Source organism: Dromiciops gliroides, chromosome 6, assembly GCF_019393635.1.
Source record: "Dromiciops gliroides isolate mDroGli1 chromosome 6, mDroGli1.pri, whole genome shotgun sequence".
Taxonomy (NCBI): domain Eukaryota; kingdom Metazoa; phylum Chordata; class Mammalia; order Microbiotheria; family Microbiotheriidae; genus Dromiciops; species Dromiciops gliroides.
Window position 1 is genome coordinate 256,225,083 of NC_057866.1, and position 25,424 is coordinate 256,250,506.

Sequence of the window (25,424 nt, forward strand, 5' to 3'; positions counted from 1 at the left end):
GAAGGGAGGGGTGCGGGAGCTCCGTCAGGTAAGACGGCGCTTCCCATAACCCATTGCAGCCGCAGCAGCATCTCTTGAACTTGACCCATCCGAGCCCAGCGGTGATGCCGAGGAGCGGTCCCCGGCCTTTCCGCCCGAGACCGGCCTCCAAAGGGACTGCGGAAAATAGTTCGCAGTAAAAATAGACGGCGGGGTGATCTCAGCTCTGCCTCCCCTCCTTCCTTCCCTTCCCCCCCCCCCGCCCCCAGGCGCGCGTACACCCCGTACACCCCGCAATGCTTGCAAACAACCGGAAGGTCTGCGTGTGTGTATGTATTCGTGTGCGTGTGCGTAGGGAGGGAAGGGCCGAGCCGCCCGTCCTCCCGACGCGCAGGCGCGGCCCCGCCCCCGCCCCGCGTGCATGCGCGGCCCCGCCCCCGGCCGAGCCACGGGGGCGTGCCCGGTTCCCGCCAGCCCCTCCACGTCAATCAGCCCTCCTTCTCCCACACTCGGCACCTTGTTGTTAATCTCCATCCGCAGCTCGCGCGGCGGCCGCCTCCTCTCTTCCCCCGGTCTGGGGGCTCGGAACGTGGGCGGCGTGTGAGTGAGAGAAAGGACCGGAAGGCGGCGGGCGCCGAGGCCGCGGCCTCAGCCAGCAGGCGAAGCCCAGCGCCGAGCTCCCTCAGCTCACGGCGGCGGGCCCAGGCCGGAGGCGCGGAGCCGGGCCCCCGCGGAGCCGCCTCAGCCAGCCCTCGGAGCGGGGCCGCCCAGCCGCGGCCTCCGCCTCGGCCCTCCCCACGGCCCGGCCCGGCCCGGCCCGGCCGCCCCGCGCCCCTCCCGGCCGGTGCCTGTCCCCGCCGGCGGGCTGCCTGCATGTCTTGGCTGCCCTCAGCCCCGCCGCCCCCGCCGTCCCCGCCGCCGCCGCCGCGCCGCCTCCCCCGCTTGCCCCGCCGCCGCCGCCGCTGCCGCTGCCGCCGCCCGGAGCCCGGCGCGCTGGATGCAGGTGAGGCGGGGGCGGGGGGCCGGGCGGGGGAGGGGAGCGGCGCGCGGGAGGCGCGGGGAGCGCGGGAGGCGCGGGCAGCGCGCGCGCCCGCCCGCCCGCGCCCGGCTCGGAGCCCCGCGCTCATGGCTGCTGGGGAGGAGGGAGCGAGGTACGGCCGGTCCTGGGGGGCGGTGTGCGTGTGGGGGAGTGCGCGGGGGTGCGGGGCGGTTTGGCCCCGGGACCGAGGGGAAGTGTGCGTGGGTGTGTAACGTAGGCGGCGGCCTGTGGAATTACCTCCCCGTGCGTGGGTGTGCGTGTGTGTGTGCGTGTGTATGTGCGTGTGCGGCGCGCGGGTGCGCAGGTAGCCCCGGCCTCGGAATTGCGGGCCGAGGCCGTCGTGGCGAGTGTGTTGTGAGCACGCGTGTCCGGGGTACACGCACGCGCGAGGCGCGGCGTCCCCGGGTCCAGGCCGGACCCCCGCCCGCAGCGCGGCCTAACCGCCCGGGACCGCGCCCGCCCCGCCCCCCGCCCCCCTCTGCCCCTGAGGGGGGCCGGCGGGGGCGGGGGTCGGAGCGGAAAACGGGGAGAGGAGGGCTGTTGGGAGGGGCCCCGCTCGGGCTCCCCGTGGGGCGGAGTGGGGAGCCCCCCCCATCCTGGAGCGTCGGGGAGGCGCGGCTGGGGGGCTCCCAGCGGGGGGCGGGTGCCCTCGGCCCCGGTGCTGATGAGGCTGAGAGGCTGCCGAGTCCTGCCTGGGGGGAGGGGGGGAGAGCGGAGGGGAGGGGACTCGGGCCGAGGGGGGGGGACTCGGGCCGAGGGGGGGGCGAGGGGCCCCCCGACGCCCCGGCTCGGAATCTTGGCTGCCCCCCGAGCGGGGGGCTTTCTGACGCCGGCTTAATCCTAATTCCAGCCCCCAGATGCCCGTCGGAGGCTGCTTGGGGGCCCGGCCCTGGCGCTTCTCCCGCGTTCGTGGCCGGCTCAGCTCAGGTGGGCAGAAGGGTTTCTGACGAGGCCGCCTCTGTGTGATAGACAACAGAGATGGCACCGCCGACCTGGTATTAAACCCCGGGTCGCTAGAGGGACCAGGGAGGCGGCTTCCGTAACTACTACCGGGGAGACGGCCATCCCTAGATCACAGCCCACAACTTGTCGATGCAGTATTGCTATGGCTGATCAACGCGGAGAGGAAGGATTTCCACGCGGCTTGTTCTAGGTTACAAAACCAAGATAGAAGAAGGGGCAGTGAGCGTTGAGGGACTTGCCCAGGGTCACACACTTAATAAGTGTTAGGTGTCTGAAGTCGGATTTGAACTCAGGTCCTGCGGAATCCAGGGCCCGTGCTTTATCCACTGCGCCACCTAGCTGCCCCTGCCTCCTGTATTTTTTAAAAAAGAATCTCTTCGCCCCCCTTCCCCACGGGGCATTTTTTTTTTTTTGGTGAGGCAATTGGGGTTAAGTGATTTGCCTAGGGTCACACAGCTAGTGTCAAGTGTCTGAGGTCGGATTTGAACTCAGGTCCTCCTGAATCCAGGGCCAGTGCTTTATCCACTGTTCTACCTAGCTGCCCCCTCCCTCTGGCATTTTTAACATTTGCTAGTGGCTACTCTGTGCAAGGCACTGTGATAAGCATTTTACAAATACTATCTCATTTGATCCTCACCACAACCCTTTTCACGTAGGTGCAGATATGCTCGTTTAGAGAAAGGTTAAGTGATTTACTTAGGGTCTCACTATGCATCTGAGGCAAATTTGAATTCAGGACTTTTGACTCCAGACCCAGCTCTCTAGCCTCAAGACCACAACCAGCCCCTTTTTTATTATATGTTAATATTTGTGCCTCTTGCATAGTAAGTATTAAAACTTCCAATCAGTTTTACTTTATCTGGTTGTGAAGTGGTAGAAATTTTTTTGGGAAAAACCCCAGTTGTACTGATTTAGTTGTAAAGTCATATTTGTTTGTAGTATTCCTTATTTGTCTGTGGTCCTAACTTTTTTAGACGGTTTTGTGTAAAGTCTTTAGCTATTGTTTTAGTCTATTTAACACCTTTCTTAAAATAGACTGAACAACAGTCTATTTTTTATTTGGTAGATGCACTCCCAGATTTATTTGTTTTAACTCAACCTAGTGATGAACCCCACCATATTTAGACTGTCTCAGAAAAAACTGGTATATGGTCCATCACTGGTCCCATCCAATATACATTTTAGCCTAGTTTTATTAGTGCAAACATACACAAACGTGTAACATAAATCTCATGTGCATATTATATACAAATATATAAAATTATATTTGCATATTTAAATTTTATATGATGTGTATTTATAATATACATATATGTATATTATACATACATTATATAGATACAAAATAATCATGTAACTGTTAAAAATGTGGAGCAAAAAGTTAATAGCTCCACATTGTGTAACAACAGTCTATTTTAAACATTTATTTTTGGAACCCCATTTCTTGGTTTGGTTATTCAGTTGACAAGTTTTTTCCTTTGTTTATGAAGCAGTTTTAAGTTATAACCTAAAACTGTTGATTTTAACCAGGTCTTTGAGACTCTTTTCACAATAATACCTGGGTTTTATAACCCACATAAACAAAAGTTCTTCGTGGAAGAAATCTATTTGTGGAGAGTAAAGAAGTCTTAGGACCAAAACTTTTGAAAACTGCTGCCCTTAAGATAGGGCAGGACCTGTGATTTAATTGACTTTGTAAACTCTCAGATGAGGAAATTCCCTCTACAAATGCAGATCTGGTACCTTATCTGCAACTTATTCCTCAACAATTGTCTGTAGCCCTGAGAGGTTTAAGTGACTGTTCAGGGTCACAGAGCCACAGAGGTTGAACTAAAACCAGATCTTCCAGTATACAATGCTGCCTGATTAAAATTCTTTTAAAAAAAGGGAAATAGTTTATTTTTACATACCCATAATGAACAAATGCACCAAAGAAATATAGTCCATAAGTCCATGAGTTCCCCTTCATGCTGATTGAGTCAGATGTATAGATAGTATATTATACAGTAGAGTAACACCAGTTTGCCTACAGAGTAATTTTGAGTCAGATATGTATATGTATAAGAAGTGTATATAGCATAGTTCGTGTCCATAGTAATTGAGTCAGAAAGGCATCGAAGATTTGGTTTGTATTGAAAATAGACCATCATGTAGTTATCAGAGGTGCAGTGGTGGTGAGGTGCACAGAGCGAAATGTGGCTTGAGACATTTACTGTGCAATCTGGGGGCAGGTCTCAACCTCTTTGACTTCACTGTAAAGTGGGCATAGCAGCAAGACAGTTGTGAAGAGCAGCAAGGTGGCAGAGCATTATTGGGCCTGGAATCGAAGGTTATTTAGATGTGTGCAAGTCACGTAACCCTGTTTGCCTCAGTTTACTCATCTGTAAAATGAGCTGGAGAAGAAAATGGCAAATCACTCTAGTGGTTTCCTTTGTCAGGAAAACCCTAAATGGGGTCATGAAGAGTTGGATGTGACTGAACGAAAACAAAAGTTGTGAGATGCAGATGAGATATTTGTAAAAAGTGCTTAGCAACTTACCTGGCAACATGGTAGGTGCCTAGTAAATGCTTATTCCTTTTCCCTACCTAATCAGGAATGTTAAAGTGACTTGTCCTTTTTGGTTATATTCAACCGTAAGGAACTGTATGGACTTTAATAGTTTCTGTAAATTGTTAAAGGAGCTCATTTGATTTTCAGGGATCTAATTTCTTTTGGAGGGGGAGAAGAAAGGTTATCAGTGTAGGGGACATGTAAGGAGATAGTATAAGTTTGGAATTGGCATTTCTCAAATGTTTTTCAAAACAAGGTTAGGCCTTGGTAACATTAACATTGGTTGTTAATTTTTGTTAATCCAGTAAACCATTGAGGTTTCAGCACATCATTTATGTATGCACATTCTGACAAGTACTGGAACAGCTTTGTTTATCATAAAATGCAAGATGTCAGGCTTCTGCTAATCTATGTGGTTTTTTTTTAATTGACTGGAATATAGGGTTTAGATTCTGAATTGAGAATCCCTACTCAAAACTATTAATGACAAAGATGTATGACAGTCATTAAATGAACAAATGTTTTTGATCTTAGAATTAGTTGTGTTAATACAAGTCATTATTTCTGATAAATGTATTTTATTTTTTTCCAGTTACATGTAAAAATAGCTCTCACCATTTGTTTATACAAGCTTTCCAATTTCAGATTTTTCTCCCTCCCCCCTGTCCCCTCCCCTAGACAGCAGGTAATCTGATATAGGTCATATAAATACACACACACACACACACATATATACATAATAACATTAAACATATTTCTGCATTAGTCATGTTATAAGAGAAGAATCAGAGCAATGAGGAAAAACCTCAAAATAGAAAAACAGGGGGCAGCTAGGTGGTGCAGTGGATAGAACACCGGCCCTGGAGTCAGGAGTACCTGAGTTCAAATCCGGCCTCAAACACTTAACACTTACTAGCTGTGTGATCCTGGGCAAGTCACTTAACCCCAATTGCCTCACTAAAAAAGAAAAAAAACAGCACCAAAAGCAAAAGAGATAGTATGGTTCAATCAGTATCTCTACTCCACAGTTCGTTTTTTTTGTTTTGTTTTGTTTTTTCTTTTCTGGATTTGGAGATCCCCTTCCATCATGGGTCCCCTGGAACTCTACTGTACCATTGCATTGGTGAGAAGAATCTAGTCCATCACAGTAGATCAACACACAATGTTAATCATACTGTGTATAATGTTCTGGTTTTGCTCTTCTCACTCATCATCAGTTCATGCAAGTCCCTCCAGGTTTCTCTGAACTCCTCCTGCTCAGTTTCTTTACAGCACAATAGAATTCCATTACATTCATATACTACATCTTGTTCAGCCATTCCCCAATTGATGGGCAACACCTCGATTTCCAATTCCTTGCTACCACAAAAAGAGCAGCTATAAATATTTTTGTACATGTGGGTCCTTTTCCCCTTTCCATGATCTCTTAGATAAAAAGACCCAAAAGTGGTATTGCTGGGTCAAAGAGTATGCACAGCTTTACAGCCCTTTGGGCATAATTCCAAATTGCTCTCCAGAATGGTTGGATCAGTTCACAGCTCCACCAACAATGCATTAGTATTCCAATTTTTGCACAGCTTCTCCAACATTTATTATTTACCTTTTTTGTCATATTAGCCAATCTGATAGGTGTCAGGTGGTAACTCAGAGTTGTTTTAATTTGCATCTCTCTAATCAATAGTGACTTGCCCAGGGTCACACAGCTAGTTAAGTATCAAAGGTCTGAGGCCAGATTTGAACTCAGGTACTCCTGAATCCAAGGCCAGTGCTCTTTCCATTGTACCACCTAGCTGCCTCTTTAGAGCATTTTTTCATATGGGAGTAGATAACTTTTTATTTCTTCATCAGAAAACTGCCTGTTCATATCCTTTGACCATTTCTCAATTGGGGAATGAAATACAAGTCATTAGTAAATAAGCTATTTCAATTATATTTTGTAAATGCCTTTTTGTCCCCTTCCATTTTGGGGTAGTGCATTTCATGACAGTCACTGTGAATCTAGCAGACAAAAATATTTAAGTTTTGGGAAAGGGAAATTCACTGAAGTTAGGATAGTCCCTTGAAGAAACCAGGGCAACACAAAAAGCAACTATCAATGAGGGAAATGTCTTAGGTTTTATAATGCTAATGTGGACATCAGACACTTGTTAGAAGTGGGAGGCAGGGTGGCATAGGCATAGCAGAATGAACACTGGGTTAGTCCCTTAGAAAACAGAAATGCAGTGCTTTAGTTCTAAATCTCACCATTGAACCAGCTGGGTCACCTTAGGCAATCATTTAATCTCTCTGAGCTTTAGTTTCCTTTCCTAGAAAATGGGTCCCTTCACTCCTTACCTCGCAGTTGTAAGAATCAAATGGAGTCCTAAAAATCATGTGGTTCAGCAGTTCTTATACCATGGTCTGCTGGGTGTTGTGTGTGTGTGTGTGTGTGTGTGTATGTGTATGTATGTTGGGGTTGTCCCAAAATCCCTTACAAAGGGGGTCTGAGGTCAAACCTTTTTTTTCCATAAAACTAAATTTTTTTTTTTTTGGTGGGGCAATGAATCCAGGGCCGGTGCTCTCTCCACTGCGCCACCTAGCTGCCCCAAATGTTTTCATTTTCAGTGTTATTTATCAATAGATGTAACTCACATAAACAAGCCTCCATAATATTTAAGAAGTAAAGGGAATCTAGACCAAAAAGTAGAACTGCTGATCTAGTCTGAACACTTTATTTTGTAGATGATGAAATAGGCCCAGAGAAGCTAAGTAGCCAAGGACACAGTCAGAGAGGGATTTGCACACTGTGTATTGTTTTTGAAGATGAGGACTTTTTTTTGAGGCCATATATTTGTAAAAAACAAACTCAAAAGACCCGGGTTCCTATGCCAGGCAGTCAATGATCATTGTTTAGAAATGCTATTGTGTGTCAGACGCTGTGCTAAGTCCTGGGAAATTCAAAGAAAGTTAGAAAACAGGCACTGCCTTGAAGGAGTTCAGTCTAATGAAGCAGACAACATACAGACAACGATGTAAAAACAAGCTATCAAGTGGAGACAGAAAATACTGCAGAGGAGGAGGAAGACATTACAGGTGAGAGGAGTTGGAAGAAGAAGCTTCCTGGGGAAGGTGGGATTCGAGCAGGGACTTGAAGCAACCAGGAGGTGGAGCTGAGGAGGGAGAGCCTTCCAGGCAAGAGTTAAGAGTATCTTGTGAGGGGGACCTTTGATTTAGGAAAATCACTTTGGTGGCTGAATCAGGGATGGCCCGGAGTGGGGAGAGGCTTGTGGCAGAAGACTGGTGCCGCCCCCCCCCCCCAAGCAGCCTGTTGCAGTCATTCGGGTGGCATCAACAGGAGGGGGCTTATTCCAGAGGTGTTGCAAAGCAGAAATCAATAGTCTTGGTAATAGTAGATGGTGTGGGGGTGACACGAGAGAATAAAAAGCACAACGCTTAGATTGGGAGCCTAGGTGACTGAGAGTGGTTGTGCTCCTACAGTAATAGGAAAAGTGGGAAAGGGAAAGATAATGGGTTCAGGTTTGGACCTGCAGAGTTTGAGACGTCCAGTTAGTGGAGCCATTGACCAGACGGTGGGAGAAGTCTGTCGGTCGTGGATTTGGGAATCCTCAGCAATAAGCAGTCCATGGCAGCTGATGAAATGACCAAATGAAGTACTATGGAAGAAGAGACAAGGGCTTGGGACAGAACTCTAGTCAGCCAGCCTAACCGTAACCTGTTCAGGGAGACAGACAGAGGAGGAGAGATTGTCACTAAAAGAGAATGACGAGGACAGCCGGGTTGGCACAGTGGGTAGTGCCAGAGCTGAAGTCAGGAAGACTCCAGACAGCTACCAGCTGTGACCCTGGACTTTAACCCTGTCCACCTCAGTTTCCTCATCTCTAAAATGAATTGGAGAAGGAAATATCAAACCACTCCAGTATCTTTACCAAGAAAACCCCAAATGGGGTCATGAGTCAGACATGACTGGAAAACAACAGAAATTAGAAGAGGGTGATTTGACAGTGTCAGAGACTGCAGAGAGGACAAAAGAAGGGTGAAGATTCAGAAAAGAAAATGTTTTTGGCATTTATTGCCTTTAAACCCCCTCAGCCTCCATTTCCTCAACTATAAAATCAGGAATTACCTAGGTGATTATTAGTTTTTTGTAGCTCTAAATCTGAGGCTCTGTTCCCCCCCCCCCCCCCCCCCCCCCCTTGCATCTCTGGCTCCTAGTACAATGTCTTGCACATAAAGGTATTTAATAGGGGTTTGTTCAATTGAAGTTGTTGGAGAGGAAGATTAATTAGTATTATTTGACAACTGTTTTTAATTATCAAGTTCAGTGACCTTTAATTAGGAAGCATAGAAGGTAAAATAAAACACATGGGAGTAATAAGTTCAAAATAAACATAAGCTCCTTACATAAATACAGAGGAGAAAACTAAAGGAGTGATTAGAGTGGAGATTGGATTAGGTAAGGGAGACCATACAAAGATGAGCTTTTAAGTCATGGTTATCAAGGGAAGGAGGAAAGGCAAGGCAGAGGGCATGGACGGAACTTGGTGTGTGGATAACAAAAATTAGCTTGTTTGTTGCAGAGGGCTAGGTAACAGTAATTTACTATGGTGAGCAGGAAAACCTTTGCTGATGAATTTGATCCAACGAGCTGTTTGAGCTTCTTATGTTGGAGAAATTGGGGGAAATGATCATTGAAGAACATCTGATTATGGGAGCAGCAGGGGAGGGGAGGTTAGTCCCAAGAATTTTGTTTTTATTCTTTCAACTAATCTATTTATTCAATGACATCTCAAATTAATAACAATTATCTTACTGAATTAGAAAAAATCATAAAGTTCCTTTGGAATAACAAAAGGTCAGGGGTTTCAAAGAAACTAGGGGGAAAATATGTAAAGGAAGATTGAGCAGTATGAGACCTTAAGGTATATATTAGAGGGCGAGAACATGGTTTAAGGGTAAAATGGATAATTTTGATTATTTTAAATAAAAACATTTCTTGTATCATTAAAACCAGTGTAGCCAAGAATAAAAGGAATGCAGAAAAGTTGGGGAAAAACTTTCATGGACAGTCTCTTACATAAGATGTGATTGGGTTGGGATACTGCTGTGGTGTAGGAAATGATTTAGAAAAACATGGAAAGACTTGAAGATGCTATCCATATCTTAAGAGATAACAAGTGTAAATATGCATAGTCTGTCTTATATATATGTATGTGTGTATATGTCTATATGTCTATGGTTTTTAGATATCTATGTATATGTATACATATATAAAATTCACATTTTTAGCTTTCTTGGGGTGGGAGAGAAAAATAAGGTAAAAAGTACATAACAGAACAAAAGAAAATCTACAAGGAAGTAAAACAATCTGCAGTATTTATTATATAGGTTTTTTTGGAAATGAAATGGAAATTTATTGTTTTATATTGAATCTTCATGTTCTGCTGCCTACATGGAAATGTCTTTTTTTCTTGTTTTGCAATTAAGCTTAAAATGAAAATTTAAAAAAATTCCTCTCTTTACTCCTGCCCCTCCTTTTTAAAGCCTCAGTTATTTCCTCATAGGTAGCTAGGTGACCTTGTAGACCATTGTAATTAAAATCAAGAAAATCTTCTCATTTAGTGTAGCCCACTGTGATACTGGGCAAGTCATTTAAGTTCTCATAGCTTCAGTTTCTTCATTGTGTAAATTGGGGATAATATCGCCTCACAGGTAGATTTTGAGAATTAAATGATATAAAATATGCAAATCACTTTGCAAACCTTAAAAATGCTAAATATTAGCTATTACTACAAATGGATAATTTTACTTATGGGATGTCCTTCAATGAGTCCTCCATTGAAACAAATGTAGGGAGGCACTTTGAGTACTACCTCATTTGAGCCTCACAACCGAGTTTTTATCCCCATTGAGGAAACTGAGGAAAACAGGTTTAAATGACTTGTCCAGGGTCACACTAGAACTAGCATGTCCTTGCCTCATTTGAACCCAGGTCTTCTTGACTCCAGATCCCCATACTTTATCCGTTGGATCACAAAGCCTCTAAAGAAAACTTGACAAAGCAACCACATTTGATAACATACCTAACATTCTCTAACTGCAGCCCCCCAATTTCCTATAGTTAGAGGTAGATTTTGTGTTTTCTTCTCTCAACTAGTATTATTCCCCTCCCCCCCTTTTTTATACTGTTTCTTTTTTGGGGGGGTGGGGCAATGAGGGTTAAGTGACTTGCCCAGGGTCACACAGCTGGCAAGTGTCAAGTGGCTGAAGCCGGGTTTGAACTCAGGTCCTTCTGAATCCAAGGCCGGTGCTTGCACCACCTAGCTGCTCCCATTGTTTATCTTTTTAGTGGTGTTTTCATTTACTTTACTGTATGTAGTCACTTTTGCTCTTTATATCCTCTGTGCCTGGTATTCTTCTGTAGTCACTTAGCAAATGTGTGTTGATTGATAAAGTTGCTTTTTGGTTTCTGCTTTCTTCACTGTTGATCATAAGATCCTAGATTTAGAGACAGAAGGGACTAAGGGGTAAGTAACCCCCTCATTTTACACCTGAAGGACATCTTCCATCTTTCTCAGAGTTGATCATTCTCAATATAACATATAGATGGGTATGGGTGTGACACACATACAGACACAATCTTTTTATCTATGACTTCTTGGTGAAATACCTTGTGGGACCACAAATATATTAACAGTATAGTCATTTGATTAGAAGAGTTTGTAATTTTTCAGATAATTTGGATCAGTTTACATATTTACCAAAAGTATATTGTTTTTGATTTCTTACAGCCTCTCCAGATTCTGTCTTTTAGTATCTGCTGATTTGAGTATGAGAGGAAACATCGGTCATGATTTGCATTTTTAGTGGTTTGGAGAATTTTTCTATCATTCCAATATTTTCTTCTGAAAATTCTTCATCTCATTTGACCGCTTATTGTGACTATTTTCCCCTTTTCCCCTCTAATGTCTAAAGCCATGTTTTTATTTGTTTTGGTTTTTTATAACATCTTTTCTTGGCTAATAAAATAATTTTCTTTGAGTCTCTCCTTGTAAAATATTTGTTTGAGCTTTTAATTGTGTTTTGGAACTATGCATTTAGATTCTGATTCTAGTGAGTATTTTGTGTGTTTCATTTCTGACTATTAAGGCAGGAGTTTTGGAGGCTAAAATAACTTTCTGATCAGCTAAGAATCGACTTGTTCAAGGCAAATTTGGGAAATGGGAGTAGAATCCTTTGTTTGATATTAACTTTCATAAGCTTTTTAGAGGCCTGGATGCTTGAATTTCACTATAGACAATATTTAATTTATTTGAAGGAGCTAAATCAGTTATTTAACTTGTATAAGCTTCACTCATCCTTCAGTAAAAAGAGAAACTGATCTTTTTATACTATCATAATTTGTTAGTTTTGTTCTATGTAGTTGGTAACATGTTGCCCTTTTTTTCTTCCTGAGAGATGGATGGTCACACTGTGCTGTTTACTTAGTCACCTCATTGCTTAGATAGCATTTTTTATACCACCTCTAAAAGAAGTTACAAATTGTAACGATTGGAATGACGCCACCTGCTGGAGACTTACTGTAGAAGAGTTCCACCCATGAAACAAAGGTCTTTGAGGACAAGGCCAGGAGTCTTTTCTTTGGCGTCAGGAAGTGACGCGGGCTAGTGGGAGGAGGAAGGAAGAGACTGGCGCTCGCTCTGGAGCGCTTTTCCTTTGGACTCTGGTGGAGAGCGGAGGTAGAAATGTGCTCTCCCTTTAATAGATAGGAATCTAGGCCTTTCTCGCTCTTTACCAAATTCTTATTCTCCTTAATAAATGCTTAAAAGTCTAACTCTTGCTAAAGCTTATAATTTATTGGCGACCACTCATTAGATATTTTAGACAGTTTAGCTAGAATTTTAACCCTTAACAAAATCTAAGATTAAAAACCAGTTTTGCCTATTTATATGAAATGTGCTTGGGTTTGGTCACATAATTAAAACTAATCTCATCGAATTACGACTTAATTAAATTTATTCATTTATTGCAGGGCAATGAGGGTTAAATGACTTGCCCAGGGTCACACAGCTAGTAAACCTCAAGTGTCTGAGGTCAAATTTGAACTCAGGTCCTCGTGAATCCAGGGCTGGTGCTTCATCTACTGCACCACCTAGCTGCCCCCATGACTTCATTTAAAAAATTCAAACGCCTGGGATCGCTAGAGATTTAGCTCTAATAGGGCCTTACTATTACATTTATTGTACTGAACAGTGAGAGACACAGTGGGATAAAAAACTAACAAATTGAATAAGCAACTATTAAGGTAAGTAAGGCCTAAGGTCCTCTTGGAGAGTCGAAAAGTTCAAAACTTCAATACTTAATGTATAGTTGGAAGGAATAAGATTGTAGACCCAAAAGAAGACATCTTTCATCACATAAATTTTAAATGAGTCAACAGTTGATGCAGGAATTCTGACAAAGAAGAAATCACTTGCTTACAAGTTGGGGCCATTCCTTAGGAGAAATGAGGGAAATTTAGTTGTTCCAGGAATAAGGCTATTAAAAAACCCTCTTGATTTAGAACAGAATTTTGTGCTTCAGAGGGAAGTTTTTAGTATCTTCTGTTCTGACCTGTGTCCTGTTGGTTCCAGAGCTGTATTTTTTTTTTTTTTTGATGCCCTTTGGGGAGGGGCAAGACAATGAGGGTTAAGTGGCTTGCCCAGGGTCACATAGCTAGTAAGTGTCAAGTGTCTGACTCCGGATTTGAACTCGGGTTCTCCTGAACCTAAGGCTGATGCTTTATCCACTGTGTCACCATGACTAGCTGCCCCCTTCAGGTCTGTATTTTAGGAAAGACTAGGTACATGCTAGAGTTTCCATAGGAGGGCCACAAACAAGGGAAGTTGGGGACTGGAGACTAGTTTTTAGATGAAGTAGATGAAGTACTTTTTTTTTTTAATTAATAAAGTATTTATTTTTTTCCTGTTACATGTAAAGATGATAGTTCTCAACTTTTGTTTATACAGGCTTTCCAATTTAAGATTTTTCTCCCTCCCTCCCCCCTCCCCTAGATAGCAGGTAATCTGATATAGGTTATATATATGTGTATATACACATAATCACATTAATCCTATTTCTGCATTAGTCATGTTATAAGAGAAGAATCAGAGTAATGATGAAAAACCTCAAAATAGAAAAAACAACAGCACCAAAACCAAAAATAGTATGGTTCATTCAGTATCTATACTCCACAGTTGTTTTTTTTCCCTTGGATTTGGAGATCCTCTTCTATCATGAGTTCCCTGGAACTCTTCTGTACCATTGCATTGGTGAGAAGAATCTAGTCCATCACAGTAGATGAACACTCAATGTTGATGATACTGTATACAATGTTCTTCTGGTTCTGCTCATCTCACTCATCATCAGCCCACGCAAGACCCTCCAGGTTTCTCTGAACTCCTCTTGCTCATCATTTCTTACAGCACAGTAGTATTCCATTGTATTCATATACCACAACTTGTGGGATTATGGAATTTTAGGGCTTTCCAAAGTCATTTTTTTCAAGTATCTGAAAGACTTGTGGGGGAAGATGTACTGAAACTATATCTCATGATTTCTTCTTAACTGGCCCCTGTACCTATAGCCAGGCCTCTCCCCCCCCCCCACCCCCCAGCCCCTATACTGTCTTTTCCCATTAGAAAGGAATCTCTGAGAGCAGAGACTGTCTTTTTATTTGTATCCCCTGTTCATAGCACTTAAGACTACATATTCTCTCTCTTTTTTTTTTTTTACAGGGCAATGAGGGTTAAGTGACTTGCCCAAGGTCACACAGCTAGTAAGTGTCAAGTGTCTGAGGCTGGGTTTAGCACTTAGATATTGTAAATGCTTAATGCTTTGTTAGAACCAAACAATAGTAGTGAGTTTGGTTGGAAGGTAATTGTTTACATACAGGTTGGATTAGTTTGATTATATTATGATCAGATTTGTCATGTTCCAACACAAAATACCACTTGTCTTCATGGAGGAGGTAGGACTTGAGTTGAATTATGAAACACAGTAGTAAAGGATTTGTGCTACTACTGCTTGTTCATCTTTCCTACCTGTTCTCACATCTGGGGCCCAAGGCAAAGTGTGTATTCAGATATCTCTTATCTCTTATCAATTAGCTCTGAGCCCTCAGTCTATTAAAGAGAAACCTTTTCAACAAGCTTCCACTCCTCTATATCAACCCCCCTAATTTCCTAAGGTTCTTGACGGTGTAGTTTGTCAACAGTGTAACAAACAATAAAACAGACAATTATAGTATATAAGCTGTTAGCCAGTCACCCCTATTTACTGTTAACTGCTGAATTCTCAATTCTGAATACATACGTCTAGCTCTCTGGGGTTGCCAATTAAAGTCTTCAAGAATTTTCTTCTTATTTCTTTGGGAAATAAGAGTTTCTTCTCATGAACACTGCCCTCTCAGTCTTTCCAACTAACACAAATGTCTCTAAGAAAGATAAACTGCCAATCTCAAGATTCTATTCCCTTTTAAAAGATTTAGTAACAATATCTTATTGTCTGAGAGCCTCTTGGAGATTGTGTTACATTTCTCCTTACAGCCAGATATTTTTTAAGCCTCCAAAAAAATAGCCTGGGGTACATTAAATCAGCATTAATATAATTTACAATAAATATTGCAATCTAAAGCCTCATTTCTCAGGATGCTTCAAGCAAGAAGAAAAACATCTTTGAAAATAATGATGGTAATAAGAATGATCCTGTAAGATTGAATTAGCCTTGGTACTCACAGCTAGCTCTTCATTACTACTGTCTAAGACTCTTGATATTGTTACATTTCTCCTTATGGGCAAATATTTTTTTAAGCCTCATAAAAATAGGTTGGGGTACATTAAATCAGCATTAATGTAACCTACTATAAACATTGCAATGCAAAGCAGCATTTCTCAAGATGCTAAAACTGAGTTCCAGGTTTTTTCTCTCCCTACACCCTGAAGACAGTTAGCAGTTTGACATAGGTAATATTTGGAGTCATTTAAAATATTTCATGTTGTGAAAGAAGAGACAGAACAAAAAGGAAAAAAACAAACATGTAAGAACAGACTCCATAGTTCTTTCTCTTGTGTGGAGAGCATTTTCCATTATGAGTCTTGTGGAATTGTCTTAGATCATTGTATTCCTGAAAAGAGCTAAATCAATCATAATTGATCATCACACCATGTTGCTGTTACTGTGTACAATATTTTCCTGGTTTCTGTTTCACTTCACAGGTTTTTCTGAAGTCATCCTGCTTGTCATTTCTTATAGCATATCCATTACGTTCATATGCCACAGCCTGTTCAGCTGTTCCCCAATTGATGGGCATCCCAATATTTTCCAATTTTTTGTCACCACAATAAGAACTGCTATTTTTTTGTACACGTGGGTCCTTTTTCCTCTTATCATCTCTTTTTTTTGTGGGGGGGGATTGAGGCAATGGGGATTAAGTGACTTGGCCAGGGTCATAGCTAGTCAAGTGTCTGAGGCCAGGTTTGAACTCCTGACTCCAGGGTCAGTGCTCTATCCACTGTGCCACCCAGCTGCCCCTATGATCTTTTTCGGATACAGGCCTAGTAGTGGTATTGCAGGGCAAAAGGTAGGCAGTTTTATTGCTCTCCAGAGTAGTTGGATCAGTTCAGTTTCACTAGCAGTGCATTAGTGTCCGAATTTTCCCACATCTCTCCAACATTTATCATTTTTCTTTTCTGTCATTTACTGAGGTGGTACCTCAAGAGTTTTAATTTGTACTCTAATCACTAGTGATGTAGAGCAATTTTTCATAGCTTTGATTTCTTCATCTGAAAACTGCCTGTTCATATCCTTTAAATTTTTAAATTTTTTATTTTTTGTAGGACAATGAGGGTTAAGTGACTTGCCCAGGGTCACACAGCTAGTGTCAAGTGTCTGAGGTCGAATTCAAACTCAGGTCCTCCTGAATCCAGGGCCATGCACTGTGCCACCTAGCTGCTCTGAGAATGACTTTTGTTATAAATTTGATTCAGTTTTCTATATGTTTTAGAATTGACACCTTTATCAGAAAAATAGGCTGTAAAAATGGTTTCCCAGCTTCTGCTTTCCTTTCTAGGATGCATTGGTTTTGGAAAACACAGGGTTTTTTTTTTAAACAAAATTCTGTCACTGTGCTTCATTTCTTGATAAGTTGGTCTTAGACTGTTGTTTTTTGTTCTTGATCCTGTTTCCTTAGATGTGGGCTTCTTCTGGCCCACATTTCTAAACAGAAGATAGTTCTGTTTTTACTTAATCTTGATGGTTGTGGTCTTAGTATATTGTTGTCATCTGAGTTTATGATTACTGTTTTAAGGGTTAGACATTATCTCCATTTCTAACCCCATCCTTATTTCCTCATGAGAAAGAGAAGATTCCTAGGTTAGTTTTGTGATGTAGTAAATTTACTCAATATTTCTTATATGTGATGCATCTTGTTTTAATTTAAACTTATGTCTAAATATTTCTGCTGATTTACCTGCACACTAACTCTTCCACATAAAAATGAATGCTCTATACAGAGGGTTTTTGTAGCTATTTATCCCCCACTGTCACTTTGTGAGGGATAGTAGAGTTAAGCCAGATCCAATGACTGACAGAATACTGATGGAGTATTTGATTGTATTCTTAGTCTACAAATGGGCACAACTCTTTAGCAGTCTTTTTTTTTTTTTTTTTTTGCAGGGCAAATGGGGTTTAAGTGACTTGCCCCAGGGTCACACAGCTAGTAAATGTCAAGTGTCTGAGGCCAGATTTGAACTCGGCTCTTCTTGAATACAGGGCTGGTGCTTTATCCACTGCGCCACCTGGCTGCCCCCTTTAGCAGTCTTTTACAGTCTTTGATCTTATCAGAAATTGTTATTAGTATTTTTTGCTTTGACTTTTTTTTAACTTTTAAAATACTTTTGATCTATTTCATATTTGTCTATCCACCAACCATTCAGTCTCCAGTCAAGGAAAAGAAATCAGGACATTGGCCACATCCGAGAAACCATAATTTGATTCTGTACCTTGTCTGTTATTTCTTTACAAAAGTGGGGCAAAATGCTTTATTCTCAGTTACTGTTTGGCTACTGTTTACCTTGAAGTTCTGAGCCATGCCTTTTTGTTATTACAAAGTACTGGAAACAGGAATCCATGTAAACACAATGATATTTTATTTCACCAAGAGAAATGAGGAATATAACAGACTCTGAGAAATAGATTCTGAATCAGAAAAATTTACTCAGTGACCATAATAACTCAGGAGGGGAAACAACTCTAAGAAGACCACAGAACTGTCTATACAAGTCCTGCACTTCTTGTCTGACCTTTAGGATCAAAGGGTGTGTGTGTGTGTGTGTGTGTGTGTGTGTGTGTGTGTGTGTGTGTGTGATTGGTCTTTCTTGGGTATCATTTCAAAAGTTTTCTAGAACACTTGAACCAACTTTTTTTTTTTGAACCAATTCTTAGCTCTTTAAATAGTATACTTATCTACCTGTCCTCCACCTACTGCTCCCGTGATTATTTTTCTTTTGTCATCTGTGCTAATACGATGAGTGTAAAATGGAACCATTAGTGATTTAGAGCATATCTTCACCTGAGAAGAAAGGAATGGCTCTCAACAAATTTTTGTTGAATTTTTTCTCTAAATGTTTTCCCTTAATGATTCCAACTGCATTTAATTTGCTTATGCAGAAGCTTGTAATTCGTAATCTAAATACTTCATTTTCTCTTTTGTTCATTTTTAGTTCCTCTTTTAGGTAAGGATTCTCCCCCATTGCCATAGTTATGGAAGGTACTGCTTTCTTCTATCATCTTCTAATTAAGTGCTGAACATGTTACAGATACTATCTCATTTGATCCTTACCAGTAACCCTAAGGAGGTAGTCGCTCCCATAATTTATTCATTTACTCATTCTGTGTGTCATTCTGTGTGTCTGTCTATTCACTTAATAGTATTTCCCCCCAATTACATGTAGTTTTCAACATTGATTTTTTTTGGGTAAGGTTTTGACTTCCTAATGTTTCTCCTTCCCTCCCCCCTCCTGCCCCAAGACAGCAAGCATCTGATATGTGCTATATTGTATGATCGTGTTAGAACATTTTCCCCCATGAGTCATGTTGTGAAAGAAAAAGCAAAAGGGAAAAAGCACGAGGACAAACCCCCCCCCCCCCCCATTGTAAATAGTCGTCTCCATCTGCTTTCAGACTCCATGGTCTTTCTCTGGGTTGTGGAGAGCATTTTCCACGAGTCCTTTGGAACTGCCTTGGATCATTGTATTGCTGAGAAGAGCTAAGTCTGTCGTAGTTGGTCATCACACAGTGTTGCTGTTAATGCATGCAGTGAGATCCATGAAGTTAAGTGGAGACTGCATCATGTATAGAGATGCCAGGGAAGTGTGCTGAAGCTAGTATTTTTTTTAGATCTTCTCTGTCCATTGTTTAGTTAAGGATTACCTTCTCATAGTTGGTAAACATAACTTTGTTCTCCTATTAATTTGATTCCTGCATGACGCAGCCTTTATGTAAATGTACCAGGGTGGCGTAGGATGTAGGATGGTGGTCTGTGCCGAATTGCCAAATTGATTTTATTTCACCAGAATTTTGTGGTACATAGGGAGTCCTCTATCAAGCCTTGGGGTTGAATACTAGTTTATTATTAAGTTATTGAGTTTAATTATTTATGGCATTTAGTGTGTTCCTTTTGTCTCTTTTAACCAGTTCTTATAATTATTGTTGTGTATCATTTGGTGCCTGGGTATTCTATAGAACCACTTTATGTTTGCTTGTCTTCTCTAGAAACCCATAGCCTACAGTTTTTTATCTGACTGTAAAAAGAATCGCGTGGTAATTAGAATAACACCAAATCTGTAAGCTAACTTAGGTCATGTTGGCGTTTTTGCTTTATTGTAATATATAGGAAACAGGAGCATTTTGAGAAGATCCTTAAGGAACTTACTGATGTTGGCTAGTTAGTTGGGGACAGCATAATTTAGAGTAACAATTCACTCCAAGGTCAGTGGTGCCAGGTTACCATTTCAGAGGGTTCTGAAGAAATGCTGGCGAATGAGACAACATTGCATTCCTTCTCTTTTCCTGGTGCTCTGACATGTCATTGAGTAGGTTCTTCCTTTTTTTTTGTTTTTTTGTTTTTTTGGCGGGGCAATGGGGGTTGCCCAGAGTCACAGCTAGTAAGTGTCAAGTGTCTGAGGCTGGATTTGAACTCAGGTCCTCCTGAATCCAGGGCCAGCACTTTAACCACTGCGCCATCTAGCTGCCCCCTGTATATGTTAAAGATGGAATTCTTAGCTTAATTTTTTTTGGTTCTTTTTTTTTTTAGATCAAAAAATATTTTATTTTCCAGTTACATAAAGAGAGTTTTCAACATTTGTTTTCCTAAGATTTTTAGTTTCAACTTTTTCTCCCTCCCCAAGACAGAAAGCAATCTGATTTAGGTTATATATTAAACATTTCTGCATTAGTCATTGTGAAAGAATCAGAAGAAAAAGAAAAAACAAACATGCAGTTGGTTCTGTCAGCTTGGAAGACTGAGGAGAAAGCATGTGTGGCAGTGAGCTTTGAGAGTGAGGCACTGGTTCAAGTTTATAATGTAGGAGATTTGCTCTTGTGAACTCCTAATTGTTCAGTTGGCAGTTTAAGAATTGGTGTTTAGAATGCGCATTCGTTTGCTTTGTTAGTTTGTCTGCATATCTGATTGCCTAAAAACTGGAACCCTTAGTTAAAGGTTTTTCTTGCCTCAGATAATGCTGTTTCTTCTCCTAGCAAAACCTGAGTACTTGTATTTCACCATGGTTTTATGCTTTCAAATGAACCAAACCATCTTTTTGCTTCATTTAGAGCTTTTTAAATTTCCTTTACCTTTTAATGCAATTATTGTATTTTCAGCCCTATTTTTACGGTACCTTTTCTGTGTAACATAAAGCACACCAGGTTTTTGGTAGTTGAATCATGTGTGGAATGGTTAGTGTTTCAGGACTAATTCATGCCTAAGTTAGTCAGCTGAATGTGATCAGTATTGGCCCCTGCCTTTTTTTGAATTCATTTATAATTCAGTTGTTGGAACTTGCCAACCTTTTCCTGGATGGATCTTTTCTCTGCTGCCTTTCAAGTTTGGTCTCAGCTCACTTACTAAGGTTTATCTGGTTTCCTTGTGTAGTTTACTGAAATATAAAGGCTTCTATGTTTTTTTGTTATGTTTTTTCTGCAGGGCAGTGAGGGTTAAGTGACTTGCCCAGGGTCCCACAGCTAGTAAGTGTCAAGTGTATGAGGCTGGACTTGAACTCAAGTTCTTTTCTGAATCCAAGGCCACTGTGCCACTTGGCTGCCCCTATATCAAAGCTTCTAGTTAGCATTTATATAAACCTTTAAGGCTTACAAAGCATTTCACTTGAGCATTATCTCATTTAATTCATATAAGTCTCAGAACAGATGAGAGACCAAGGTAAAGCAATTTGCCAGTGGTCACACAGCTGAGGTCTTTCCTGACCCCAAGTCAAACATGGTATTCATAAACTACCCGTGTATATTTCTAAGCACAAATTCTGAACTCTAATTCCTTTACTTGATCTCATCAGCTCTTAATTCACTTAGTACCTCTATGCTGATTTTCAAATATGCTAACCTCTCTACTGACCACCATACTCTAATACTCACACCTTGGACGTCTTGAACTAGATGTTTCCTGTAGACATATTAAACTTAATATATTTACCTGACAGACACTTTCCTCTTCCTAACGTCCCTCTTATCGTTCAAGGTACCATCATCCTCCCAGTCATTCATTCTTATAACTTAAGTTGTGTCTCCCTTATGTCTTCACTTTTTCTACCTCTTCTCTCCACATAATTAATATCTTGCCAAGGGCTTTTATTTTATTTATTTATTTTTTTTTGGTGAGGCAATTGGGGTTAAGTGACTTGCCCAGGGTCACACAGCTAGTGTCAAGTGTTTGAGGCTAGTTTTGAACTCAGATCCTCCTGAATCCAGGGCCGGGGCTTTATCCACTGTGCCACCCAGCTGCCCCTGTTCTTTTACTTGTTAATACATACCCCTTTTGTCTCCTGATATAGCCATCACCCTGGTGCAGTAATTTGCTGGTGGGTCTACTGACACAAGTGTCCCCGCCTCCCCCCATTCCAGTCCATCCTCCACTCATTTTTCCAAGCTAACAGTAGTAACTTGCCTCCCTTTTAAGGAAAGGAGTCTACATCTCTTTTAAGTCTGATGGTGGCTTTCCTTTTCATTAATTCCAGTGGCTCCACCATTTACTGTTCAAAACCCTTCATAACCTAGCCCTCCCCTACCTTTCTAGTTTTCTATACATTATACCCCCCTCCCCCCCAATATACTGTGCTTCCTTGCTGCTTCATGAACAAGACACTTCCCAACTATTCCCCATGACTGCAGGGTGCTTTGTTAGCTCCACCTTCTGGCTTTCTTCAAGTCCTAAGATAAAATCCACCTTCTAGAGGAACTCTTTCCAGATCCTTCTTTAACCTAGGCACTTTCCATCTGTTCTTGACTATTTATTCTCTATATAGCTTGTTTGTGCATAACTGTCTGTATACTGTCTACCCCATTAGACCAGGCTCCTTGAGGGCAGGGACTGGCTCACTGATTCCAGCACTTCAGCACAGTGCTTGGCATGTACTGATTTTTTAATGAATATTAACCGACTTAGTAAAACAAGACCAATTTACAAAAAATTCATTTTATTTACATGTTTCATGTGTTTCTTCCTGGTCTCTTGAGTTTTTACTGTTAACACCTTGATGTTTTTTAGGCTAAAAGGAAGTAAAACAGTTATGGCTATTGGCATTATTTGACCTGAAAATTAGTGGTCTTCAGGATAATTTACATGGTTTGATTATTTTGAAGGTCTTTATAGATAGTCCTTTGTATTTAATATTTTTAAACATTTCTTTACCAAGGAATAGAAAAGTTGTCACATTATTCATTGTGATTAGAAAAAAAATTTGCTGAAGGTGTATTCTATAGTACAGAGAAGGGAGAAACCAAGCAATGTTTGGAACAATATTGTTAAATTTGTTGTTCTTACACTTATATGTTTTGATATTTCTTCTATGATCAAAGTATAAATACATTATCTGAAGCTTTTTATTCTTCAAATTATAAAGCAAAGTGTTTACCCAGCAAAATTTTCAAGTTTATAGGGGGATAAAGGATATAGCATGGTTTTGGGGAATGTTTTTTAAAAGGCCCTTAGTTTTTTCATAATTAAGTTTTAATGGCTGTTCCAATTTTTCTAGTGGATTTTTAAAAGTGTCTGTACTTCCATATTTTTGATGATTTTTGCACTTAACAATGGCTTTGGTTCTAATGATTGGCAATAATTCTACAGTCACCCTTGCAACTTGTCTCAGTGAGTTTAAACATATTCTCGATTTAGTTTAGAACAACAAAGATGTTTTTCTGCTTGTTTGGAAGAAACCAGCTGTACTGTAGGTTCTTGTTGGCTCATCATTAATACATATTTTCAGTTGGGAGAAAAGGTACCATTTGTCTCAAGTCCTTTCACTTGGCTACAGTTAAACTGTTTGAGGAGGACACTTTTATAAGATTTTGAATGTCTTATTAGATTATTGGCAAACATGGGAATGATTTTTTTTAAGTTTTCAACATTCATTTTCATAAGATTTAGAGTTGCAAATTTTTCTCCCTCCTTCTCCTCCCTCCTCCATAAGACCCAAAACCAGGTTATATATGTGCAATGCACAAGTGCTCTTTTTATCAGTTCTTTATGTGGGGGTGGATAGTATGCTTCTTCAGTAGTCCCTTGGGATTGTCTTGGATTATTGCATTACTGAGAGTAGTTAAGTCATTCACAATTGCTCATTGAACAATACTGCTGTCACTATGCGCAATGTCCTCGCAGCTCTGCTCACTTCACTATACATCAGTTCATGAGTCTTTCCAGGTTTTTCTGGGATCATCCTGTTTGTCATTTCCTATAGCAAAAGACTATTCCACCATAATCATTCCACGGCTTCTTCTGTCATTCCTCAATTGATGGACATTCCCTTGATTCTTAATTCTTAGCCACCACAAAGAGTTGCTGTAAATATTTTTTGTACAATTTCCCCTCTTTTCTCTTTTTCATGATTATTATTGTTAACTGTTTCCCTTCCATTCTATTCCCTTCCCCTTGATTTATTCTATTATCCATCTTTCAGGGGAATAATTTTAATGTCCTTGCTCTAGTTTCTTCCACTTGAACTGAGGCATCTGTTGTTGGATACAGTGGGGAGAGAAAGGCATTATTTAAAAACGGAATTTAATCAGATTGTGTGACCTTGTGATTAGTGTTTCTGGACAAGTCATGAAGTCTCTAATTTTAGTGCCTTCCTGCTGAGGTTTTCTACAATTCAAAGTGTACATATCTTGTTTGTACAAAGTAGTTTTATTCAAGCTTTTCTTTCCATCCCTTGTGCTCATCACACAGCAGGCAAATTTACCAGTGCTTGTTGATTAGTCTAGTGGATCTCCTGAAAAAGGAAACTTCCTTTGCTGATTGTCCATGAAAAGCTCCTGACTTTCAAGCCAAGAAAAGCCCCCCAAGTGTCTAGTTCATACGATAGCACATCCAAAAGTTAAACAGCTTATCATTCTATGTATGATTCCCAAGTTGAAGATTTGAGTTTTGTTGAAACTTGACCACAGAACATATAAGTACTATGCAATTACTAATTTCCCATGAGCATTTGCTCATTGACAGGTCACTAAATTGAAATAAAGGTGATATCCTGAAACATAACCAAAATAATACCAAAATTCTTACCTGTATGGGCATGGGTATTTATTTGTAAAAATGAAAGACAAACCTAGAGACCTAATATAAGCACTTAATGTTTTACATTTATTCATCTAAAAGTGGTGGTTGGAATAGTTGATCTCAAAGACCCCCTCCAACTCAAATTGTACAACCTTGTTTTAACACCTCAGTATCAAAGCAAAAAGCTGAGTGTCTTTCAAACAAATCAATAAGGACTTCCTCTGAAAGCAGTCTTAGTGAATTATAAATGTTCTAATCTGTGAACCAACTACAAGGATTTAAACTCTTCTCCAGCTTCAGGAATACTCCTTTACATTAGTGATGTTACTTGTGTCCTATTCTGAGTTCTAATATGTAAACCAGTGGAGTGACCTATATATACATTATAGCTCTGACTCACGTTAGGTGTTGCCTCTCTTTTACCTTGAATCCTAATCCTTGTATTTTTAAAAAATTGCTTAAGTAAGGTTATTTTTGGAGGGAGGCCAAAGATTTTTATTTCCTTTGACACCAAGAAACTAGCAATGCCTTCTTGCATGTTGTAGTGGACTCAGTCAGAAGACCCAGGCTAACCCAGTGATCCTCAGTGTTCTCATCTGTCAAATAGGGAATTAGACTACTTCTCAATATGTTACACAGGCTTCCTGTGAGAAAAGTACATTGTAAATCATTGGGGGGGGGCTGTTGATAAGATGCTGAAGTTCACAAATAGCACTGGTTGGGGGTTAGAATGTAGGTTCACCAAAAAGGTGTTAAGAATTTGTGCTTAGAAATTTAGATTAATATCTTTGTTCCAGGATAAAATAGAGATTATAGTCATTTGTCAAGCACTGGGGAATCTGCATGTATTATTACTACTCCCCAAAATGAAAGAACATCAATAACTCCCTATTTCCTTACTTTCCTGTATACAATAGTTTAACGAGAATCATATTCATTTGGAGCATCCGTGGTCAAGGTATTAAAAGTGAATAGCTAAGCTTTCACAAGTGATATTCCACAGTTAAATTCTTTCAGTGACCTTAGACCACTTTTTAATACTAATATTCTTCTGGTGGTAACTAGGTAGT

General features: G+C 41.0%; 1 protein-coding gene across 1 annotated transcript in view; it reads left to right on the forward strand.

Annotated features, from left to right (window-relative positions):
* The first annotated feature begins 400 nt into the window (after positions 1 to 400).
* Positions 401 to 25,424, forward strand: part of CNOT6L (CCR4-NOT transcription complex subunit 6 like) — a 70,065-nt gene continuing 45,041 nt past the window's right edge. Inside the window, 4 exon segments of the mRNA XM_043970481.1 lie at positions 401 to 577; positions 580 to 657; positions 659 to 706; positions 708 to 982. Coding sequence (XP_043826416.1) covers positions 401 to 577; positions 580 to 657; positions 659 to 706; positions 708 to 982 — 578 coding nt within the window.